The sequence below is a fragment of the Cygnus olor genome, chromosome 2 (genome assembly GCF_009769625.2).
Source record: "Cygnus olor isolate bCygOlo1 chromosome 2, bCygOlo1.pri.v2, whole genome shotgun sequence".
Lineage (NCBI taxonomy): Eukaryota > Metazoa > Chordata > Aves > Anseriformes > Anatidae > Cygnus > Cygnus olor.
Genome location: NC_049170.1, coordinates 123,013,379 through 123,034,339, shown reverse-complemented (window position 1 = coordinate 123,034,339; position 20,961 = coordinate 123,013,379). Strand labels below are relative to the sequence as shown.

At 39.9% G+C, this 20,961-nt stretch overlaps 1 protein-coding gene across 4 annotated transcripts in view; it reads right to left on the bottom strand.

Moving 5' to 3' along the window:
* Positions 1-14,504: 14,504 nt before the first annotated feature.
* NKAIN3 (sodium/potassium transporting ATPase interacting 3) overlaps positions 14,505-20,961 on the bottom strand; it is a 370,144-nt gene continuing 363,687 nt past the window's right edge. Inside the window, exons 6-7 of one of the 4 annotated variants that reach the window (XM_040545729.1) lie at positions 20,318-20,401; positions 14,505-16,007 (exon numbers count right to left, since the gene is read on the bottom strand). In XM_040545729.1, the coding sequence (XP_040401663.1) occupies positions 15,994-16,007; positions 20,318-20,401 (98 nt within the window). In that variant the 3' untranslated portion in view covers positions 14,505-15,993. Of the gene's footprint in view, positions 16,008-18,158; positions 18,505-20,317; positions 20,402-20,961 lie in introns of those variants that run through there. The other 3 variants (XM_040545728.1, XM_040545732.1, XM_040545733.1) reach the window with 3 other exon arrangements.

Sequence of the window (20,961 nt, the reverse complement as noted above, 5' to 3'; positions counted from 1 at the left end):
CATTGCATGTTTTTTAACTCATGACTATAGTACTGAAGAATATAATCCAAACAGATGGATGATTAATTATTTGAGAAGTAATTATAAAGAAACATGATCTCATACTTTTATGAGTAGTAGGATTTTTGGTAGTTGTTTTGTTCTCTGTGTCTTGTAAAAGTTATTGATAAATTATAATGTAGATACCAAGACTTCAAACCAAACAAGAAAAATTAAAGAGCATCATTTATGCAATTTGAAATTAGATTGGAGTACTAAAAAATTGAGACAATTAAAGTTTGGGATGTCTCATCTGCCTGATTAAACATGCAACAAGATGTGTGACTGACACTCCTCTCCAATCTTCATTTATTTGTTTAATATTAAAAAACTCCTCAGATGTATATAAGCCATCTGCTGTTCTCACATTCACTGAGCCTTGCTATATTATGCATCTGCAAAGCATTTTAATTTGATGCCATTAACTATGGAAATTTGGTCATGAAATTTGCTCATTTGAAAATATGAAATTTGCTCATTTTCCAGTAGAAAAACCTCATGCTTTCTAGACATTTCTGATTATGGCCCAATCTTCTTTCCTCTTTTGTCTTCAACATCTCTATTTTCATCATTACAGTTAAGCTGCAGGCTGCTTTGGTGATAAATAACACCAAGTGAGTCACTGCAGACAGACTGGGTCTTCCTTAACACCTTCAGGCCACTTAACATTGTTAGCTCCTCAGTGCATTGCGAACATCTCCACCCAGAGATGGGGCCCTTGCTCAGCCAGTGGACTATAGAGCTACCCTAACTTGTGGCACAGTGAATGTCATTGTCCAACATTGCCAGGGTAAGTGGGAGAGTGTGATAGCATGCAGAGAGTTTCAGACAGAGGAGGCAAGCATGCCTTCTGATGTGCAATCCAGGCAGGGAGGGATTCACCTGAACAAGCATTTGAGCTGGTCACCTTGCCTCCCTGCTCTACATGCTCTGTTGCACCCTCCATCACCATGCCTTGCCTGTTTCTCTCCTGAGAGGGTGAGGAAAGCCCAGAGCTCTTTCCAAGAACAGAGTTGTAAGGCAATGTCAGAGGATGGCCAGCCTGGGTTGGCTTCAGCCAGACCTGCTACGTGGCTGGAGGTGGTGAGCTGCCTCTCATTCCTCTGCCTGCATTTGCCTTTCTTCCTACAGTGCCTTCTGCCTGGTGCAAGCTGTTATGCATATGTACAGTAACAAGCGTGGTGGGATTTGCTACGGCAGCTGCTGTAATACAGCAAACATATGGAAATGAGAAGGAATACATCAGTGCCATAAAAGAAACTAGCCCTTAGGTCCTGGATGTAAGCTGAAGCAAGACATGGCAGTTGCAGTCAGTTAACATTATGAGTTACTTCAGGTGTTTGAGTTACTGGTTGACTCTTATTTTTGTTGATTTGAACAAATACCTCTAGATTTCAGTCACTGGACTGCTTGCTAGGTGCAGCATCTGAAGGATTTAAATCCTTGCTGATGATTTTTTCTCAGGCTATTCAGGAGGTAACTACCATTTGACCACCAGTGCTGATACTCTGCTTCTACCAACAAAACACTGGGAGAAGGCCAAGATCAAGGAGAATAGTCCCTAAATCTTATAATGTAGGAAGTCCCTTATGTAGCACCAATTCTGTGACCTCCCCATGCTCCCTGAGGGAAAAAAAATTGGGGTGAAGTATCATTGGCTTGCAATTTTATTGTACCAGGCCTCATCACACAGTGGAAATGAGTTTATCAGGAGGAAGGTGGTAGCTCCTCCACATACAGCCCATGAGCGTGGCTCTGACAGGCCCCCTCCGTCCATCAACCCGCTCATCTGCACTGAAGGGACAGCACTGGCACCACATAGCGAGGATTTAATCTCTCTCAGGAAAAAGGTGAGACTGAAATGTGCAACTTCTCAGTTATGCCACCTCTCCTTTGCCACCTATGCCTTGTACGACCCTCCCTTCCTCTCGTTCCTTGCAGGGACACAGCGGAAGAGTGCAGTGACATTAATACATGGCATCTGTCACTGGTCACAGGGCAGCCTCTCCCCTTGGGGTTCCTTCCAGTCTCAGCACAGAGCGCAGTATGTGCACTGCATGAAGAACCATGGCCCCACCGCCAGCTAGGAGGAGTCAGCAGGAGAACTTAAGTTTGGTGTATTTCATTTTATTTTGTCTCTTTGCTCCTAAATACCCTTTAGTCTCCTGTGCAGTAGAGAAAGGAAAGTGGATAAAATGGCAAATCATTACAGTCACACTTTATTCACTTAATGTACAGAATGCGGATTTTAAACCAAGAGGACTGAGATGCAGAGTGCCTGGCGCATGTGCACAGAGGCACTCCTATTTATGATAGCCTCTTCCTGGACTGGATGGAGATTTAATCCAGAGCAAGCAGTGACTGGAGCTCACTGAACATACTGAAGGGACAAGCTGCTCGTCATTTCAGCAGGCACTAACTCAGCTCTTACTGTGGCTCTGATCATTGGTAATCATCTTTATTACTGTCACTGGGGCCAGTTTAAAAGACAGAGAACTTAGGGTCTGCAGGGTCTGCAGATCTGCATCTGCAGGGTCACCCAAATAAGTACATGCTATATAGCATTAAGTGTGCCATATCCGAGTTGCATGTGTCCTAGGGGTATTGAATTTAACATCTACTGTATTAACAGCCTGTGTATTCACACCAAACAAACCAAGCATTGTTTATTTACAGCGTGATCAAAGATAGCACTCGCTACAAGGCAACCCACCCCAAAAGATTATGAGATTGCTAGAAATCTGGGAAAGATCACAAGTCCTCAGATAATGATCCCAAATGGTGCCCAACAGGTGTAATTTCTGGCTGGGGAGAAAGGATATATCCAGGAGCAATGGCCACACTGCAGCCCTACAGAAAGGATCCCTTGCAAAAATAAGAACAGCAAGTCAACATAATACCAAGTTTTGGTGTCAGCAATAGGATCTCATGTCATGTTAACAGCAACAGGGAGTACAATGTCTCAGTTACTTTTTAGCTGAGTGGAGGCAAAGTCTGGAGATGATATCAGATTTCCTGGCTATGTTTTTATGCTTTTCTTTTCAATGTTCAGTAGCACTCTTAACTACAGTGAAGAATAATACATTTCTATTTGTGTCTCTTCATGTACCCCACGGAAGTTTTTTTTTTGTTTGTTTGTTTCCTTTTCCCCTCATTTCTCATTTTTCCCCTGAGGGAAAAATAGATGTAGATAAAGCAGTCCTGTAAATGACAACACATTATTTTTAGATACTGAACTTAGCTATGGTTAATTAGTTTATCCAGCTGAAAATGAAAAAGAAAACCTCATGCCCCACAGTAATATACTTCCATGTGTAGCTCCCAATAACTGAAGTCCTTTACTTTGTCCATGAAGAACAGCCATGAAAGTTGTGTGTGAAAAAGTTGGCACAATTTGTTATGTATAATCCTCATATTTAATAAAGGACAAATAATTTAATCTCTCGTTATGAAGGTGGCCAACATCACTATCAAATTGCAAACCCTCATACGACACCTTGAAAAATTATCAGAAACATGAATGTAATGCAAAAGTCCAACCCTTTCTGTTAGTTTCCTGCTAGTTCTCTTTCTCTTCTTTTGGGTTTCTAACCTCTCTGTGACTGGCATCTTTATTCTAAATTACTTCTCCCCTCTGAATATGGAATATTCTCTTTCCTATGTTTTCTTCTTTGATATACTTTTCAAAATTCATGTATATAAAAGCAAGAAAATAAAGCATTCAAGAAAAGGCAAGGGATACCTTATGACCTATGAGCCTTCCACCTACACTGAGGTCAAGTGTAGCCAAAATTCAACCCCTACCCCATACTGACTGTCTCTCTGTGTCCTGTCCATTCAGGCTGAAGGAAGAGGAGCCCCAGGGTTGTAGTGAGCCTCCTGCCCCTGCTGTGGGGCCTGGTGTTGAGGCTGGTGTCCTGGCACTGAAGCTTTGCCAAGTGGTGGTGGTACCACAGACATGCCTGTCCCTTTGTGTAGGTGACAAACCTCCAGTTCAGCTGCCACTGTGGTCACAGCGGTACAGAAAATAAAGTGGGCCAGGGCCTATGATCTAACTTCTTGGTCAAACGTCTCAGTGCAGCTCATCCAAAAGCTACTACAGCCTAAAGTGGACTTTAGTTAGTTGATATCCATCCGTACTTACTACTGGGGACAGTCCCTGGCCCATGTTTTCCCGCAGGCCAAGCCATGCACTGACTGGAAGACTACCAGCAGGCCTGGCTGAGAACTATACCAAGGGATTAGTGATAGCAATGTTGGTTCAGTCAGCGCTGGTGCTCGAGGCCGCAGCTTGCTTGAGTTTGCTAGGCAGCACAGAGCCTGAGCAGCTGCTGTGCTCTCATCTTTACACCTAAACATAGCCATGGGCAGGTCCCAGGCCTCCTCTTATCAGACTGGGCTCAGGGAAGGAGAGGGGAAGGGGGAAGGAGGTTGGTGCCAGCATAGGTTTGCTTTGTGAAGGAGGTCCAACTCTGGTCCTTTGCCAATGATTTTCTCTTTGCAACTACATGGTAGTTCCCACCTGAAGTCAATGGAAGTTGAATCTTAGAACATGACCTGGGAGCAACTGATATAGCTGCCATACAAAACACTGTGTTTTATAGTCAGTGGCTCCACTAAATTAAATGTCAAATATGAGTGAAATCCTGTTTCTGTGGACAAATGTTACATAACTATTATTATTCTCATTTCACAGAGGAATGTGGTAGCAAGAGATTAAAGAGTATAGTCCAAGTCTCAAAGTGGGACTTCATGTCACAGACACAACTACAGTTTGGACTGTTAGGGTGAGATCTCACTAGCAGGCAGTGTTGCTTCTTCAGGAAAATCCAAGTGCCTTCTGTTTCCTTAAAGTTTCAGCAGCAGATAGAGCATTCCTGCCTTGCAGTTTTATAGCATAAAGGGAAAAGGGTTGCATTTTCTTCTTTGTTTCTCTGTAAGGCTTGGACCTGAAGTAACAGCTGTCTTAAAGTACCGTAAGTAGCCACATCCACCGAGGAAGTTGTTTTCATTCTTCTCCAGGAAGACAAAGACATATCTACACACCATTATTTACTAATGTGTTGGCCCAAGCAAGTTTTCATCAGTCATTTTAAAGATCATTATAGAGGATGTGAGTGTTTTCAGAAGATAGCTTTTGCGTGGATATTCCAGCCAATGCCAGGAAGTCATCTGCATGCAATTTCAAAGCAGAGACTCTGTTTATTAAGGACCCCCCACTTCTGACATACTGACTAATGGTATGCATAATTATCTGTCACACAGAGCAGACTGAGAGTCGTAATAGTTCCACTGGATGAACAGAATGAATATCAAAGGTAGGGAGCTATTCTTGCAATACATTATTCATGGATGGCCAAATTTATCCCAGAAACTGGAAGTAGGGGAAGAATGCACAGCTTATAGCTCTTTTATTCCCAATAAATCCTGACTGCATTGTCACTTTTGCTACACACACTATCTCCTTCTTTAAACAATCTCCAGAAAGAGTTTTCAGGGCTCTTAGATAGTTATGCAGTGTAAATTTAAAAACTGGCATAATTAGCAACATATATTCTGTTTTACTTTAATAAACAATTGCTTCTGAACAGGAAATAACTAGTAACTGCTATTTTTTCTGGTGACACTGTCATTTTAATTTATTTGAACAGTAAATCATCTTTTGGGAATGTGAAATTTCTGGCAAGTCTGAGAAATGAGAACAATCCCTAAATGCATCAATAATTTTGTACTGCAGAATACTGCTCCAACAAGTGCATTCCCTTAATAAAGGGGAAAGAACCCATCCGTAGCCTTTCTAGACATACAAAGCAAAAGTCTTCTTATTATCTGTGAATTAGATTGCATCAAAAACAAGGCACAGCCCCTTTTTCGAACAACTACATTAAGAAGAGAAGCTGAATTTCAAAGTGCAAATGGTGCCTGACTTCCACATTCACTTTTACAAAGTTAGCCTACAAAGCTTTTTCAAAGAGATAAAACCAAGTAAGGTTTCTGTATCCTCTGTCATGATGGGAAGACTATATTACTGTTCAGAGGAGCATTTTTAAACTATGTATAGTCATATAGTGGCTGGAAAGTTGCCCGGTGGAAAGGGACCTGAGGGTATTGGTCAACAGCAGGCTGAATATGAGCCAGCAGTGTGCTCAGGTGGCCAAAAAGGCCAACAGCGTCCTGGCTTGTATCAGAAATAACATGGCCAGCAGGACCAGGGAAGTGATTGTCCCTCTGTACTTGGTGAGGCTGCACCTTGGGTACTGTGTTCAGTTTTGGACCCCTCACTACAAGAAGGACATCAAGGTGCTGGAGTATGTCCAGAGAAGGGCAATGAGGAGCAGTAGAGGGAGCTGGGGTTGTTTAGATTGGAGAAAAGAAGACTCAGGGGAAACCTTATTGTACTTTACAATTACCTTAAAGGAGGTTGTAGGGAGGTGGGGATCAGGCTCTTCTCCCAAGCACCAAGTGATAAGACAAGAGGAAATGGCCTCAAGTTGTGCCGCGGGAGGTTTAGGTTGGGTATTAGGACAAATTTCTGTACTGAAAGGGTTGTGCGGCATTGGAATAGGCTGCCCAAGGAAGTGGTTGAATGACCATCCCTGGAGATCTTCAAGAAACATATAGATTTAGAATGTAGTAGCATGGATTAGTGGGGGACTTTAGTACCGGGTTAAAGGTTGAACTGGATATCTTAAAGGTCTTTTCCAACTTGAGCGATTGATTCTATGATTCTATGATTTCTCATGTGTCCTGGATGGGTTATCTGGTTTGTAGTTAACCACAGGAAAAAAAGTAAATAAACAAACAAACAAAAAAACACAGAAAGACATAAATTTTTGACACCTGATTTCCAGTTTTCAAGGTGGCATGTGTGTGCCTGATTAAAAAATGTTTTGTTTTAAATATGGTTTTGGTCTATTTAGTTTTCCTCAGATATTCAGGAATTGACCATACTCTGAACTGTCTAAAGCTGAGTATGTTTCACTGAAAGATCAGGAAAGTAAAAACAAAGGATCTGGAAGCATATTTTTTACGTTCCTCTGGCCTAACTCTGGGTGGGACTCAGATGCCCAAATTAAGAGCTTGATTACCGCATGTCAGGTGACTGGGCTCCTAAATTTAGATGTTTAACATAAAAATTCCTAAACTTAAATGAAATTAATCTATTTCTACTCATACATATTCATGCTTATACTCACCTGAGTCCAACCCATTTGTTTTAGCAAACATTTTCTCCAAAATGATTTTGGTGTAGCTGAGAAGCTGTGCACCACCTACCTGACTGTACGCTGCAGGGCTCATCGATTCTGCTAGCTTCAATTACTATTTCACTATATAACTTATTCTGATGTAAAAATATAATCTAGTCATTGCTGGTGTATTATGAACTTCTGACTGAAGTGTAAATTATATTCTCCTGAGCTTTTGGATTTATTTATTTATTTATCTATTTTTACCATAAGATGTTTAGGTCACCCTAAAACACTAGTAGGTGTTTTAATTAGGTGTTTATTATCCACATCCAGGGCTGGAATTTCATGTTAGTTATCCAAATTGTAAGTGAATAATATTACCTCTTACTGGAGTGATAGAAGCAAAGAAATGATACTTCCTGGAGATGATAACACTGTGTGCTTCCAGTTAATGGCAACCTACCAAAACCAGGCAAACATGAGAATGTAGTTCCATAGGAGGAGTTGTCTATGGGGTGCTACCAAGTCAGATTTGGATTATCTGTTATGTTAGCAATCTGTTTGCAGTAAAAGAGCAAATTCAACTGTTAAAAGGAGGTATGTTTTGCAGTGTTTTGTCCTTACATACTGTATATAATTCACAGATTAGATATTAGCACTGTGTGTTGATTGGTCCCAGTGGGATTTGTGACATTTCAGCAATATATGCTGATGAAGGAGATGTGCTATTCTTTTTCTTCTGCTATATTTTTGAAATAGCAATCTTGAATGTGGTGTTTCTGCCACTAACCATGAGGTGGCATAATGTGCACATTGCGATGGCAGAAGAACTGTCAAACCTTCATTTTAATACTCCTTTGTAGATCATAGTCCTTGGCATATTAAATTTTAATGGTGAAAGGCAGGCTGTAAAACTTGTCGGGGTTTTAGAAACCCTACACTATGATAAAAGCAGTGACAAAGGTATATATCTGTGTGCATGTGTGCTGTGCTGCTTTTCATTCTAGCAAATAATCATTTTGAGTATACCACTTCCTGACGATGTTAAATAAAAATCACATTTTTTATTCTTTTTTCTACTTTGCTTTTCATTATCTACTTTTTCTTTTAGAATGCTCCCTTTTGTCTGATTTATTGTTTTCCCAAATCTTTCTTCTTTCACAGGGCTAGGTTTGATTTTCCTTTCAGGTTCTTGTAATGTGAAATAGATTTAGTGAGTTAAGAATAGTCGCAGGTTTAATTTCTTAATAACTGGACAGAGCCATTGGATTGTCTTTTAAATCAGATACTTTTCACACATCTGGTAATTACATAATTGAGTCTAATACTTCCCCCAACACACAACACTTTTAACAAGGTAGAGTCTAAATTTCTATAAGAATACCTTTATAAGAGCACATGACTTTAATATTTCATCTTCAAACATCATTATAAACTCATTTTTGAGCACAGCTTTTCATATTTGCTTGCTTGAGGAAAGAAGGCCAAAACCTCTCTAATCCTAACACTAAGATTTCTGGCAGATTTGGAAAACTTCCTGGCAAGCCATACATCAGTAAATGGACTACATGCCAGGGTCTTTCATCCCCTGTAAACACAGTCTGTTATATCCATCTTATTTTCATCACCAGAGCCCTTATGGTGAAGGGATGCAAAAGGGAGGTTGTCAGCGGAGGATACTTTATATAGGAAAAACAAAACAAACAAACAAACAAACAAACAAACAAAAACAAGGTTCTTCTTCCCAGCCCACAGAGTGAGGATGGGAAGGGAGGAAGAGATGAGGCTGGAACAATGGTGTGATGTAAGCCTCTGTCAGGGGAAGGGGGAGAAGGATGCTTAGCAAGTGGAGGAGGCAAGCCAGGAGCCACAGGTGATGGGCCCTTTCCCCCTGTGCCCAACAAGAACAGTGGCCACCATCCAGAGCTCACCAGAAAAGGTGGCCATGACAAGGCAGGTCTGAGGTGGTGCCAGGAAGGGGCCTCAATGAGTCAGGTCACAGAATCCTGGAGTGTTTGAGGTTGGAAGGCACCTCTGGAGACCATCTGGTCCAACCCATTCCTCAAACAGGGCCTAGGACCACGTCCAAATGACTTTTGAATATCTCCAAGGAAGAATACTCCACAACCTCTCTGGGCATCCTGTGCCAGTGCTTCACCATCTGCACAGTAAAGAAGTGCTTCATAATGTTTATATCAAACCTTCTCTTCTCCAGGCTGAACAGTTCCATCTCTCTCAGTCTTTTCTCATAGGAGAGGTGCTCCAGTCCCATCATCATCTTTGTGGCCCTTTGCTAGACTCTCTCCAGTAGCTCCAAGTCTCCCTTGTACTGAGGAGCCCAGGACTGGACAAGGCACTCCATGTGGGAGTCGGGGTCAATCAGGTCCCTGACCAGTCACAGGCAGGGCCACAGCACATCTCAGGGCCTGGGTTTAAATGCAGTCAAATGCAACTCCCAGCAAAGTAGGGGAGGGCTCCAATGGGGCTCTCAGGGCTGTTTTCAGCAGGCTGATGCAGGCCACAGAGCCCATGGGTGGGAGCTGGCTGTGGCAGTCAGGGCCATTTGCTCCCCTCTGAGCCCTGGGCTCCTCTGGGTTTCCTCCAGAGCTGCCAGCCTGGATGGGTCTTATGTGTGCTCCTGCAGGCAGGCAGTGGTCTCCATAGGAGTTATTTTGGTCTCTAAAACACTCCAAGGAACACTCCCTACAGCAGTCTAGATACAGCTGCTCATCGAAATTTCAGAGCAAACAGACTTACGGCCTTTATAAACCAAAACACGGGTGTGAATATATACGTGTAAGAGCAACACAGAGGGTTATTGGTTATCACACACCTGAGGATCTGGCTGCAACCTTTAAGCCAGGCAGCTTTACTTGCTAAGAAAAATAACGTCCTGCTGCGTGGATTATGAATATCAGACTAATGTGGTTTAGAGGAGCTGTTGGCTTTTCTGCCCAAGCACTTGGGTCTTTGTATCTGCTTGCCATTCTGGTTCTGGCTATGCAGATAAAGCAGGATCGATACACCCTAGTGATGTTGTGTTGTACAGTGTGGGGAGCAGATCTGTTTGCTTGTGTGTAGCACAGTTCTCATTCCAAGTATGTCACATACTAGGAGATGCTGTAACCCTTCCTTGCATATGATGCTCTACTAATTGGGCAGGTACGCAATGCTATGGAAAAAGAGAAATTAGATTACTCTTTGAGTCATATTCAGCCAACTTATAATTCAGCTTCAGCGAGTCTGCTTGGCAGGGACTCACATGAGTGTTTTGAAAGCATGCTTGCATAAGACTGGTGTGAAATAAATAGGAAATTGGGACAGAAGGCTTAAAGCTGTGATATTAGGTCCCAGGGGAATAAGCAAAACAAGGAGAATCCTTTTTGCCTTCCCACTGTTATTTATGCATGGATGCTGTTTAGTGAGACTATCTTCTGAGTCTGCTGCTGGCTTTGAGAGGCAATAGACCATGCAATAGCAGCTATGCCACAAAGCTCTCACACATGGGACTGTGTAATGTGTGTGACCAACTAGCAGGTATTCATGTGGAGGAAGGAATTAACTCCAGATGCTTAATTTGTTTAAAATCAAATAAAATCATTCAAATTATGACTTGTATGAAGAAAATGGAAATTATGGTGAGAAACCATTATTTATCAGCCATTGCTTATCGACCTGGGGAAAGAAGCACATCTTATATGTAGTTGTCAAACAGCAAGCAGTACAGGCTTGATCTGTGTCCTTAGCTGCTAAGTAAGGACAGCCTTGTGACTGGTTACAGTGAAGCAGAGTGCTGTTGGTACACCAGGGTGATCAGGGACACCCTGAGAAGCTGTGAGCAGACCACCAGAATATAATGCAGATATAGCTCTAAGGGTTAATCCTGCAGCAGTAACCTTGATATGAAGCATCTTCTTCATGTGCCTGTTTGCATAGATCTGAATCCCAATTGTCCATAATGCTTGTAAACACTATTTCAGAGAAAATTAACTAATCTTTCAGGCTTGTCACCGGTTATACTTCAGGCATAGTCAGCTCCCTGGATAGGGAGGACAGAGAGCACTCCTTTAAGGCTGTATGGATGTTGGGCATCCTCTGTACCATGCAGTGCTATCCCACCAAACCTCCGATGTGAACTCAGGGTACAACACAGCCACCCTGCTCTAAAAGCATTGTTCCAGTGAGCAATAACATGGCCCATAGCTATTTCAGGCACTAAAGAACTGGTTTCTATCAAGGCATTTGGCATGGTGGGTAAGAGCTGAATTTGTTTGTGAAAAAGAAATGGCCTGCAGATGTGGGAGGTGTATGTGGAAGTAACATTTGCCAACTTGAAAAGAAACTTCTTCAGTGTACAAAAGAGCTCCCAGCTTGTAATTTATTATAATTAAACTAGATGAGACTGATTCTACAAGGAGGCAGGCCAATTAGTTTGGGATGTCAATTTTTGTTTGCCACTGTCAAAGTCTGTTAAGGGAACTTGATGGATTGCTGGGTTGGCTTTTTTAAATCAGATAATCCCCACGTGAAAGGCAGGCAGACAGCTGGGTGCAGAGAAGCACAGAGCAGTTGCCACTGTAAAAAAACACCTGCCAATGTGGGGCTTGAAGGTGACAGAGGTTTTGCTATGCCTGAGCTGTGGACAACTGGATGGAGAGAGGTGAAACTCAAGACCTAAACATGGAGCAGATCCCTGCGGGGCAGCTGCAAAGAATGAAAGAAGCCTCAGTCGAAAGGTGTTTGAAAGAGAAAACAGCCACTAATAGTCTGGGAGAAAATCTGCCATTCTTGAGGAAGGACTATGTCCTTTTGAGTGGCCCAAATGTGTGGTCCAGGACTTTAGACAGGAAAAGTTAATTTTGTCACACATTAACCAGCTCCCATACTCTTCAGACTCTGATATTCTTACTAATATGTGTTAAATACCATCTTCTTAACAGGCTCTACTGTACCACTGAAAGAAAGCAGGTGTTAAATAAAAACAAGCATAATTCCCACGGTTTTAACTGATATAGCTCCACTGGAAATTCTTTAGAGTAGTTAGTGTCATATCCTAGCACTATAAAGACCCTTCACCAAATCCAGGTAATAAACTGTTCAATTTTAGAGATCAACTTGGGATCATAACTGATCTTCAAAAAATGCATTAATTTCAATTTTTTGAGCCAAAAATCTCTATGGATAGGAAAGAGCTGGGATCATCAGCCCAATCAATAATACCTCCAGCAACACCAGGAATTTTAATACATAATCGCTCTATGTCACTCATGCAAATATCGGTTCATAAATATTTCTTTATACAATTCCAGTTTTCAGGTCCTGAAAACTGAAAATCACCTGCTTTAAAAACAAAACAAAACAAAAAACCACTGCTTGTACCTGGCTCAGTCCTTAGTGAATGTGTAACACCATCTTTCTGCAGTCACATCTCCAGTTCTGCTATCAGTCAAAGCACTGTTGCAAATCTGATTCTCTGTAAAACTTGAATTAAGCAGAAACTTGGGGAATAGAAAAAGGTGTAGAAGGCTGAAGGACAGATCTTCAGCTGTTATAAACTGTTACAGTATGAGTTATTAATACCACCAAGAGAGTTTATAACAACTGATAATCTACTCTGAAATGTGAGGATTGTTGGCAAATTCTGTTTTGCAGTACAAATTTAGTCATTTCCTGAAAATGCATGTTACAGTTAAGCTTAACAAAACTATCCAAGCTTATTTAGAAAGCCAACATTTATTTCCTATGCAGCTGGCTGTTCTGTGACTCATCTAACACCTTACTGAAAGAATGTGTTGCAAAAATAAAGGAACTATTTCTCATGACTCCCTACCAAAATGTTACCCAATATGTATACTGTATTGGAGGACACAGCAATTAACATTCAAGTCCATTTATTATTCTTAATATTTTTTTTCCAACATGTACAGATTACTTGGTACTATTTTGTGTCTTAATTTAGAAAAGAATGACAGTTTTCCTCAGCATTGCAGTGTGCATTTTAGTTTGTTCTAATGAAGACAAATTCCTCTCAATCAGGTTTGTTCTGTTCATTACATGAGACAGATGGCAGACTTGCTGTATTGGTAACGATTCCAAGATTTTAAGCTTACTTGGAATGTAGTAGTTTATGTTCCCCAGCTAAAAAGTGATCAGTATCTCAGATGGAAGAGCAGTCAGTTCTGTCTTTGCAGAATTTTTGTGGCACGCCCACAGTTCTTCATTAGAAAGCTGAAAATCTGAAGGTTCCACAGAAAGGCATAGAAGAGGTACATTCAGTCAAATTTGTAAAATACGGTCCAGCAGATGTTTCTGTCTTGGTTGAAAATTAATATATGTTTCCAAAACTCTGCCAGAACAGAGAATATTATCTTCTGGAGGAGAAACTGCAACTGACTGGGATGTAGTGCTCCTTCCCTTTCCTCCCTTTGGTCCTGAGAGTGGCACTGTGTTCAGTTGGAAGCCTTTAATCTGCCAGCCCATAGTAATTAATGCCATGAAATTAGTGTTGAAATGTAAAACCGAAATGGGAACTGCCTTGATCATAGGAATCTGTGCTAGATGCCCACATCATGGACTCTCTGAAATTGAGAGAGGTGAAACACGGAAGCTGCTGAAAACCATTGGGCTCTGAACAGTGCTCAGATATGCCAGTCTCTGAAATCCTGGAGCCATTTCAAACACAGAAGGCTGCAGGCACTGGCTGGATAGACATTGTCACTGTTTAAGGCATCATAGAAAGAAACGAAATAATCTTTTGTGCTAAGCAGAAGTAAAGTATTACTCAAGTAGATAAAACTGTTTTTGCCTTATTAAAATATTGCAACTCTAAAGAAATTCTCACTGTTATCTTCTTCATAATGCCTCAAAAATGATATAATTTATATTAGTTTTGTCACAAATACCTATTTCTTTGAGTGCTAAGATGAAGTATTCAAGATTGAGCAAACCATGTAATTTGCAGAGAACATCATGTATGAGGGAAGGTATAAGTACGAGAGGACATTATACTCATGTACATTCCTGGTTTTGGCACAGTCTGATTTTACACACAAACACATACTGTTTGAGGTATATCCAACCCTAGGAATGCTAAGAAAGAGTTTTATTGAGTTGTCATTTCTGTTGACTTTGTCTTAACACTTAATTCATACTTGATTTCAGGGAAGGTTAACCTGTGTTCAGATGATATTTTCTCCAAAGATGATGAGGTCTTTGGTGCAGCTAACTGGGAAACAGGTGAATGCACCACTAGAGCATTGTCACCTAGAAACAATAGACTCTACCTCTATTATATTTATTAACATCCTCATTACGTTCATATCAACAAATAACACAAATAGACTTTATAAGGGAAAGAATGAAGACAAGCCTTCATCTACTTCACGTCTGCTCAGACTGGAAAAGACAGGGGATGCATCCTTCAAGAGAAGACTGGAAACTGAGAATATGAATGCTGTTGGACCAGAAATTACCAGCCGAATACTACTTAGGACATTTACGAAGGCCCTTAATTCAGCTTCTGTTTGAGAGGTGAAGATAAACATACTGAAAGGAATGTCCTTCCTGACAATCCCACCAAAGAAACCACAAAATGAGAAAGCGCAAATGCCCCCAAACCCTGATGAATTTATGCTGATGCTGAGGCACAGAGGCTCTGTGAAGAGACATAACTCTCTGGTGTATACAACTGTGCACACTATTTTAAATAGCAATTAAGAAGAGAGAAACACAAAGTTCTGGTAAAAAGAACTACCAGTTGCCCAAAGAAAGTAGCTTTTGTGTATCACTTTATGCTAGTGGTGACAGAATAGAAAACAAAATACCACAGAGTTACATACATGTTCTTTGTCTAGAAGTATTTACAAATAACTTTACAAATTTTTATACACATTTTCAGGTTTGGTTGTTTACTTTTAAATTAAAAGAAAAGTTAGTCCCCAGAGGCTTCTAAGGCTGCAGTTGGTGCCTTATACTGTACATTTATGCTTGGCTTCTTCCTGGGAGAAGGGAGGAAAAGAGTTTAAAAATGTGCAAAACACAGACACCTAAAGAGCCCTGGATTTAAAGGTTCCTAGAGACTGACATCCATAGAGTGGTCATTCTACCTCTCAAATCAGAGACACTATTGTTGATGGGCTCAGGGCAAAAGAGATTAGGGAAGGAGAAGGAGCCATATATGAATTGCAATAATGAGATGAGTACATTAGTGCTGGAACATCTGGCTAAGAAGAGTCATAGATCAATTCCTACTGCATACAGCAGTTAAGAAAATACAAGGAGTGGACATTGTGGATTTTTAACACAGCATTGAAATGATCTCTTTTACACTGTTAGGGTTTGACTCGTGCTGTATGTTTTGGAGTCAAAATCACTGTTTACTGACACAATCTTGACCAGGCACAGTATGATTCTGTCACTTAAAAAATACTGTCTTCCTTGAGAAAGATGCATCCTTCCCATAGTTTTCACAGGTTTTGTTTTCATGCCTCAACACTAAATGTTGTAAAAATATTAAAATTAAAAAATAAAAAATTTACAATTTACAAGTGTCCATATAAGGAAATCATTCAAAAATTCCAGATAATCTACAAGGATCTACCAAATAACAATGCTGATAATGACACTGAGCCTGTGGGAAGAACAATCCACATGCCGTGAGAAACGGATGGTGGGTTTCTTCCAGAAGGATGAGTCACAAGGTTGGTCTTTTCTTCTAAAATCTGTTTCTTCAGCTACAACAGCAGAAGTCTTGAGTCAATGCTCATTACTTACTTCGACCTATAAAACAGAATATATGAATTACTAACAAATGAAAACCTGTTCTGTACATCTTCTTTTTTGTGAGAAGTACCTTAACAGCAGCTGACAGGTTAGTAACTAATGAACAAGTGGATAAAACACCTCTAGACACTAATTTCCTCAGCTGTAAGACACAGATATAAGGTCAAAAATGAAAGGCTGGTTACAAAGTGGTAGCTTTGCATCATGCATACCAGAAAAGCAAAAAAAAACATTTTGGGAAAAATACAGGAGGTGGTGAAAAATGCCTGAAGCTCACATAATAATAAATTATTTTCAGCATAATATATTTTAACAGCGTAAGATGTATATTCACCAGGTTATGGAATTCTCATCTGATTACAAATGTACACTTCAGCTGGACTCACACATTTATAGTCTTCATTACAGTCACCCACCTGCTGAATCTATGTATTTTCATGTCTGCCTGTAAGCTGTGTTCACCTGGATAATTTTGGAAAATCTGTGATGGCTTTTTGTAGCAATTTCATGGTGGCTAGAGTCTCAGGAGAAGATACAAACAGGGCAGGATCACATAGACCCATCACAGAGCAGTAACCTCTCCATTGGCCATTTCCCAGACACTGCATCAATTTCACAAGCAGAAGCTAGGAACATCTCTAGAAATGCTCTGTCTTCTTTGGAATTAGGGGTTCAGTGCCTGTCCAGATGGGGCTACCCAAAGCTATAGTAGCAATGAATCAGACCTACTCATCCCAGCAGTAATGGTGCACATGTAAAGTTTAACTTCTTGTTGTGGTTTAGCCCGGCTGGCAGCCAAACACCACACAGCCGTTCGCTCACCCTCCCCCCTCCCTCTCCGGGATGGGGGAGAGAAACGGGAAAGTGAAGCCTGTGAGTTGAGATAAAGACAGTTTATTAAGACAGGAAAAATAATAACAATAACAATAACAATAACAATAATAATAATAATAATAGTATTAATAGTAATAATGTGTACGAAATAAGTGATGCACAATGCAATTGCTCACCACCCGTTGACCGATGCCCAGCCTATCCCCGAGCAGCCGGCCCCCCCTCCACCCCGGCTAGCCACCCCTATATATTGTTCAGCATGACGTCAGATGGGATGGAATACCCCTTTGGCCAGTTTGGGTCAGCTGTCCTGGGTCTGTCCCCTCCCAGCTCCTGCTGCATCCCTAGCCTGCTCGCTAGCAGGACAGAGCGAGAAGCTGAAAAGTCCTTGGCTTGGTGTAAGCACTGCTCTACAACAATTAAAACATCAGCATGTTATCAGCGCTCTTCTCATTCTAATCCAAAACATAGCACCCTGCCAGCTACTAGGAGGAAAATTAACTCTGTCCTACCTGAAACCAGGACACTTCTGCAACCAAATAATAACAGCAATAAAAAACCCAAGTGCAAACTAAAATGCAACATTTTAAATTTCTTCAAATCATTAATAATCATAATGAAACAAAACAAAACAATGAAATTGAAATGCAACATTCTGTTTTGTTTTGATTTTGTATCTCCATACATCTCTATTTTACATCTAGCAGTACATGGTAGCAATTTTAATTACTACCAGGTGACCTGGCTTTAGATATTATGCTTGAAACAAATGAAAACACAACAGTCTTCTTTAAAGTCTATGTGTTTCAGTCCCAGAGAGAACATGACAATTTTTTTCCACTCCCTCTGTTGTCCCTCCTGCCACATTTTAATTGAAACTGAATGGTTCAGGGCAAAGATTCTCCTTCTGCTAGTCCAATGGCCTAATGGAGTTGTAGGTGGAACCGACAGCAGACATGCTATGTTTGTTCATATTTGTGTTTAAAAACATTCCCTGCGAGCACAGATTCAAATTTAATCTATACTCAGAGATGAAAAGAAAAACGACTCTTAGACTTGTTAATGATTAGCAAGTATTGTAGCACCAAGCAGGTATCATACTGAGTATAAGTACTCGATAAAAACTGAGAATGTCTTCTACATACTTTCAATGAGGCCACAGAACCTTGTTTTTTTTTTTCGATGTCTTATGTTTATTTAATTTATGAATGAAAGAAGGGAGATGAAAGGGATGAGAAAGCGGGATATACAGCCAGGCTTTTCTCTATAAAAAGCATCACACTAATCTTTCCCATGAGTAAAGTGGGGAAGATGGCAAAAGATCTATAACCTTTATTAAGGCTCTTAATGTATTTAACAGGCATTATTCATGTTCACTTCTCAATGAATAGAAATGGAGTTTTTCACAGCCTGAATATCAGAAGCCACATTTCTTAGGGATACTATGGATTTTCAGACTACATATAACTGATATTGATAGCAATTAACTTCTTAAAAGATGTCAGGAAGGCTGATGTGCTGCAGACAGATAAGCATCTGCAAATTTCTGGCACAATCCTCCTACTGTTCAAATGGTTTCCAGCAATTTAATTCAGACTTGATCACTGATATTATTTTTCCTCCTTGCTTAAGCAAAGATGCTTTCTGTAGCTTTCAGTGCCTATAAACATGACATCAATAAAGAAGAAAATACAATGTAATTTGTTTTACAGTTTTATACTTCTAGCAGCCATAAAGAAGCCAGATAAGATCCTTCCATCTGTACAAGAATACCTATCCATAGGAAATGGGAAGATGTCATTTATTTTTCAGTATAAAAAGCTCACCAACATCCCCCGTATCCTCCAAGCTATTTAACCTAAATATGCTAACAAAGAACAAATTCTCATATTCTGTGCCTTTTTTTTTTTTTTATGTAAATGAACAGATTTTACAGGAACGTATATAATGTATATAAAAATCTTTTCTGAAATTATTATTATTATTATTTTTCTCCTTTAGTTACATTGAGTTTGCTCAACGACTGTTTTAAAACTAACCTCAACACAGCTTTAGAGACTAAAATTGTTTATGGAGAGGTGTAAATGTTGTAGCTGTGGCTTTCTTCTTGCCAGATACCAATTTCATATTTTCATTCTCAAGCATCGTATTAAGAATGGTCAAACCTCCTTTCTGCTGTCATCTTTCCCATTTAAAATGCAGTAAAGCCAGCATCTAGTGAAATATTACTGAAAATACATATTCCAACACAGAGAGTATACTTATTATCATGTCAAACTCCTCATTATTTGTTGTTGTTGTTGTCTTAATTTGATATTTCTTCCTGTTCTAATATGTACTGTCACACTGAGATAGGGCTTTTCTCCTTTCTTGGCTTTCATAATCCTACAATTTTTACTCACTAAATTTGAATAAAATTTTGTTCATTTTTTTCCTGCAAACTGAAAGCTGCAGCATGTGTAAAATGTATTTACAAAACATGCAAATATTAGTAAAGTCTCAACCAGAGTTTGGGTGTCAAGTGCCCACTCAAAACATTTTGTTAGCAACTGTCCTCTTTAAATTAAAACTCCTAGAACATGTAACCATGCATACACCAGGAAAAACCTTCAAACTCATTTTAATTCTCTTAACTGATAAGTAAAATACAGTAAGTCATAAGATCAAGTTCAGTCAGTTAGCTGCACTTGGGTTTCGTGCTGCATTTAAGATGCTTGAAAGGTCCTAATATCAATTTAAAGATGGAAAGCATCGAGGCAACAACTTAAAAACATCTAAGAAGAATTTCCAAATGAACATCTTATGTTTTACCAGTAATACTATGAAATATCATATATTTAAATTTATCTTAGCTTCTGCCAAAATATATGTGCTGCTAACATCTCCCTGTACTTTAATTTATTTCATATAAAATGAACAGATATGTATCCAAATTAATTCATTAGGTAGCAGAGAGTACTTCGTAGGAAGACTATGAAAACTGTGATTTTTGTAGTGAGAGCAAATAGCTGACAACAAAGAGATAATGAAGCTTCAATGAAACTCTACAGACAGATTTTAAGCCAACTAGCATTTTTTCAGCAAAAATTTGTCTTCCAGTAGCTAGAAGGGTCTGCTTTTTCATAAATGGGTTAATCCCATTAAGGTTTATGAAGCAGAAGCCATAAACTAGCTCGCTTTTTGCTAAAAAGTCAGCAGGAAACGATCCCATCCTTTACTGCAAGCCTCTCCTTGTGTAAAGCCAAGGCATGTCATGGCAGACGTGGTAATATCTACTAATCCTTGTTTTAGCAGATGTGTCATCAATGACAAAGTGTCCTTACTATCATGTTTTATGTGGATTATTTTTTAATTCAGTTCTAATTGAAGTATAATTAAATTATTAGTAACCTCATGCCAAAATTACTTCAGGAGAAAGTTAGCTTTCAGTCCAGTTAGAAGGATTAATGTGGTCCACAGGACCAGAACCTTACCTACAGGCTTTACAGGCTTTAACTCAACATGCTCCTGGGGGGGCTGTCGGTAGGAGTATGTGTCAAGTCCGCCTATGAAATCAACTGAAAATACAACAGTGCCAGAAATGAACAAATGGAAATGAAAATATGTCAACTGAAAAATAAGTATGGACAAATTATATTAAAAAAATAGTAAACACATGCACAGGTTTGCATAACAGAAATAAACAAGTAAAAATACTGTGGAAGTGTCTTCCAGAAGGCTCTGTGGTCTGTCATCTATAATGTCCACATAGCACTGTGCCTGGCCAAACAAGGCAGCAGCTGGCTGACCAGACATGCACGCTCCTTTCAGCACACATGCTTATTCACGTATCTGAAGAGTACATAGATAAAAACCACTGTAGAATAACGTAGCTTCTTGTTTCAAGAGCAATCTCAGCATAAATTTCATAATTCAGATTCTGCTCCTTTTGAAGTGTTTAGAAATTCAGCTGGTGGAAACTATTTAGTTCATGAACCTAATTTCTCCCCAGCTTTCATAAACCAATGGACTCTCATGAATGTAAGGAAACAAGACAAACCAAGTGAGTCCACTGAGTTGAGAATAAATAGGTAACAGTTGGATGTGAAAAAGCAGCAGAATCTTCTCTGAATTTGTG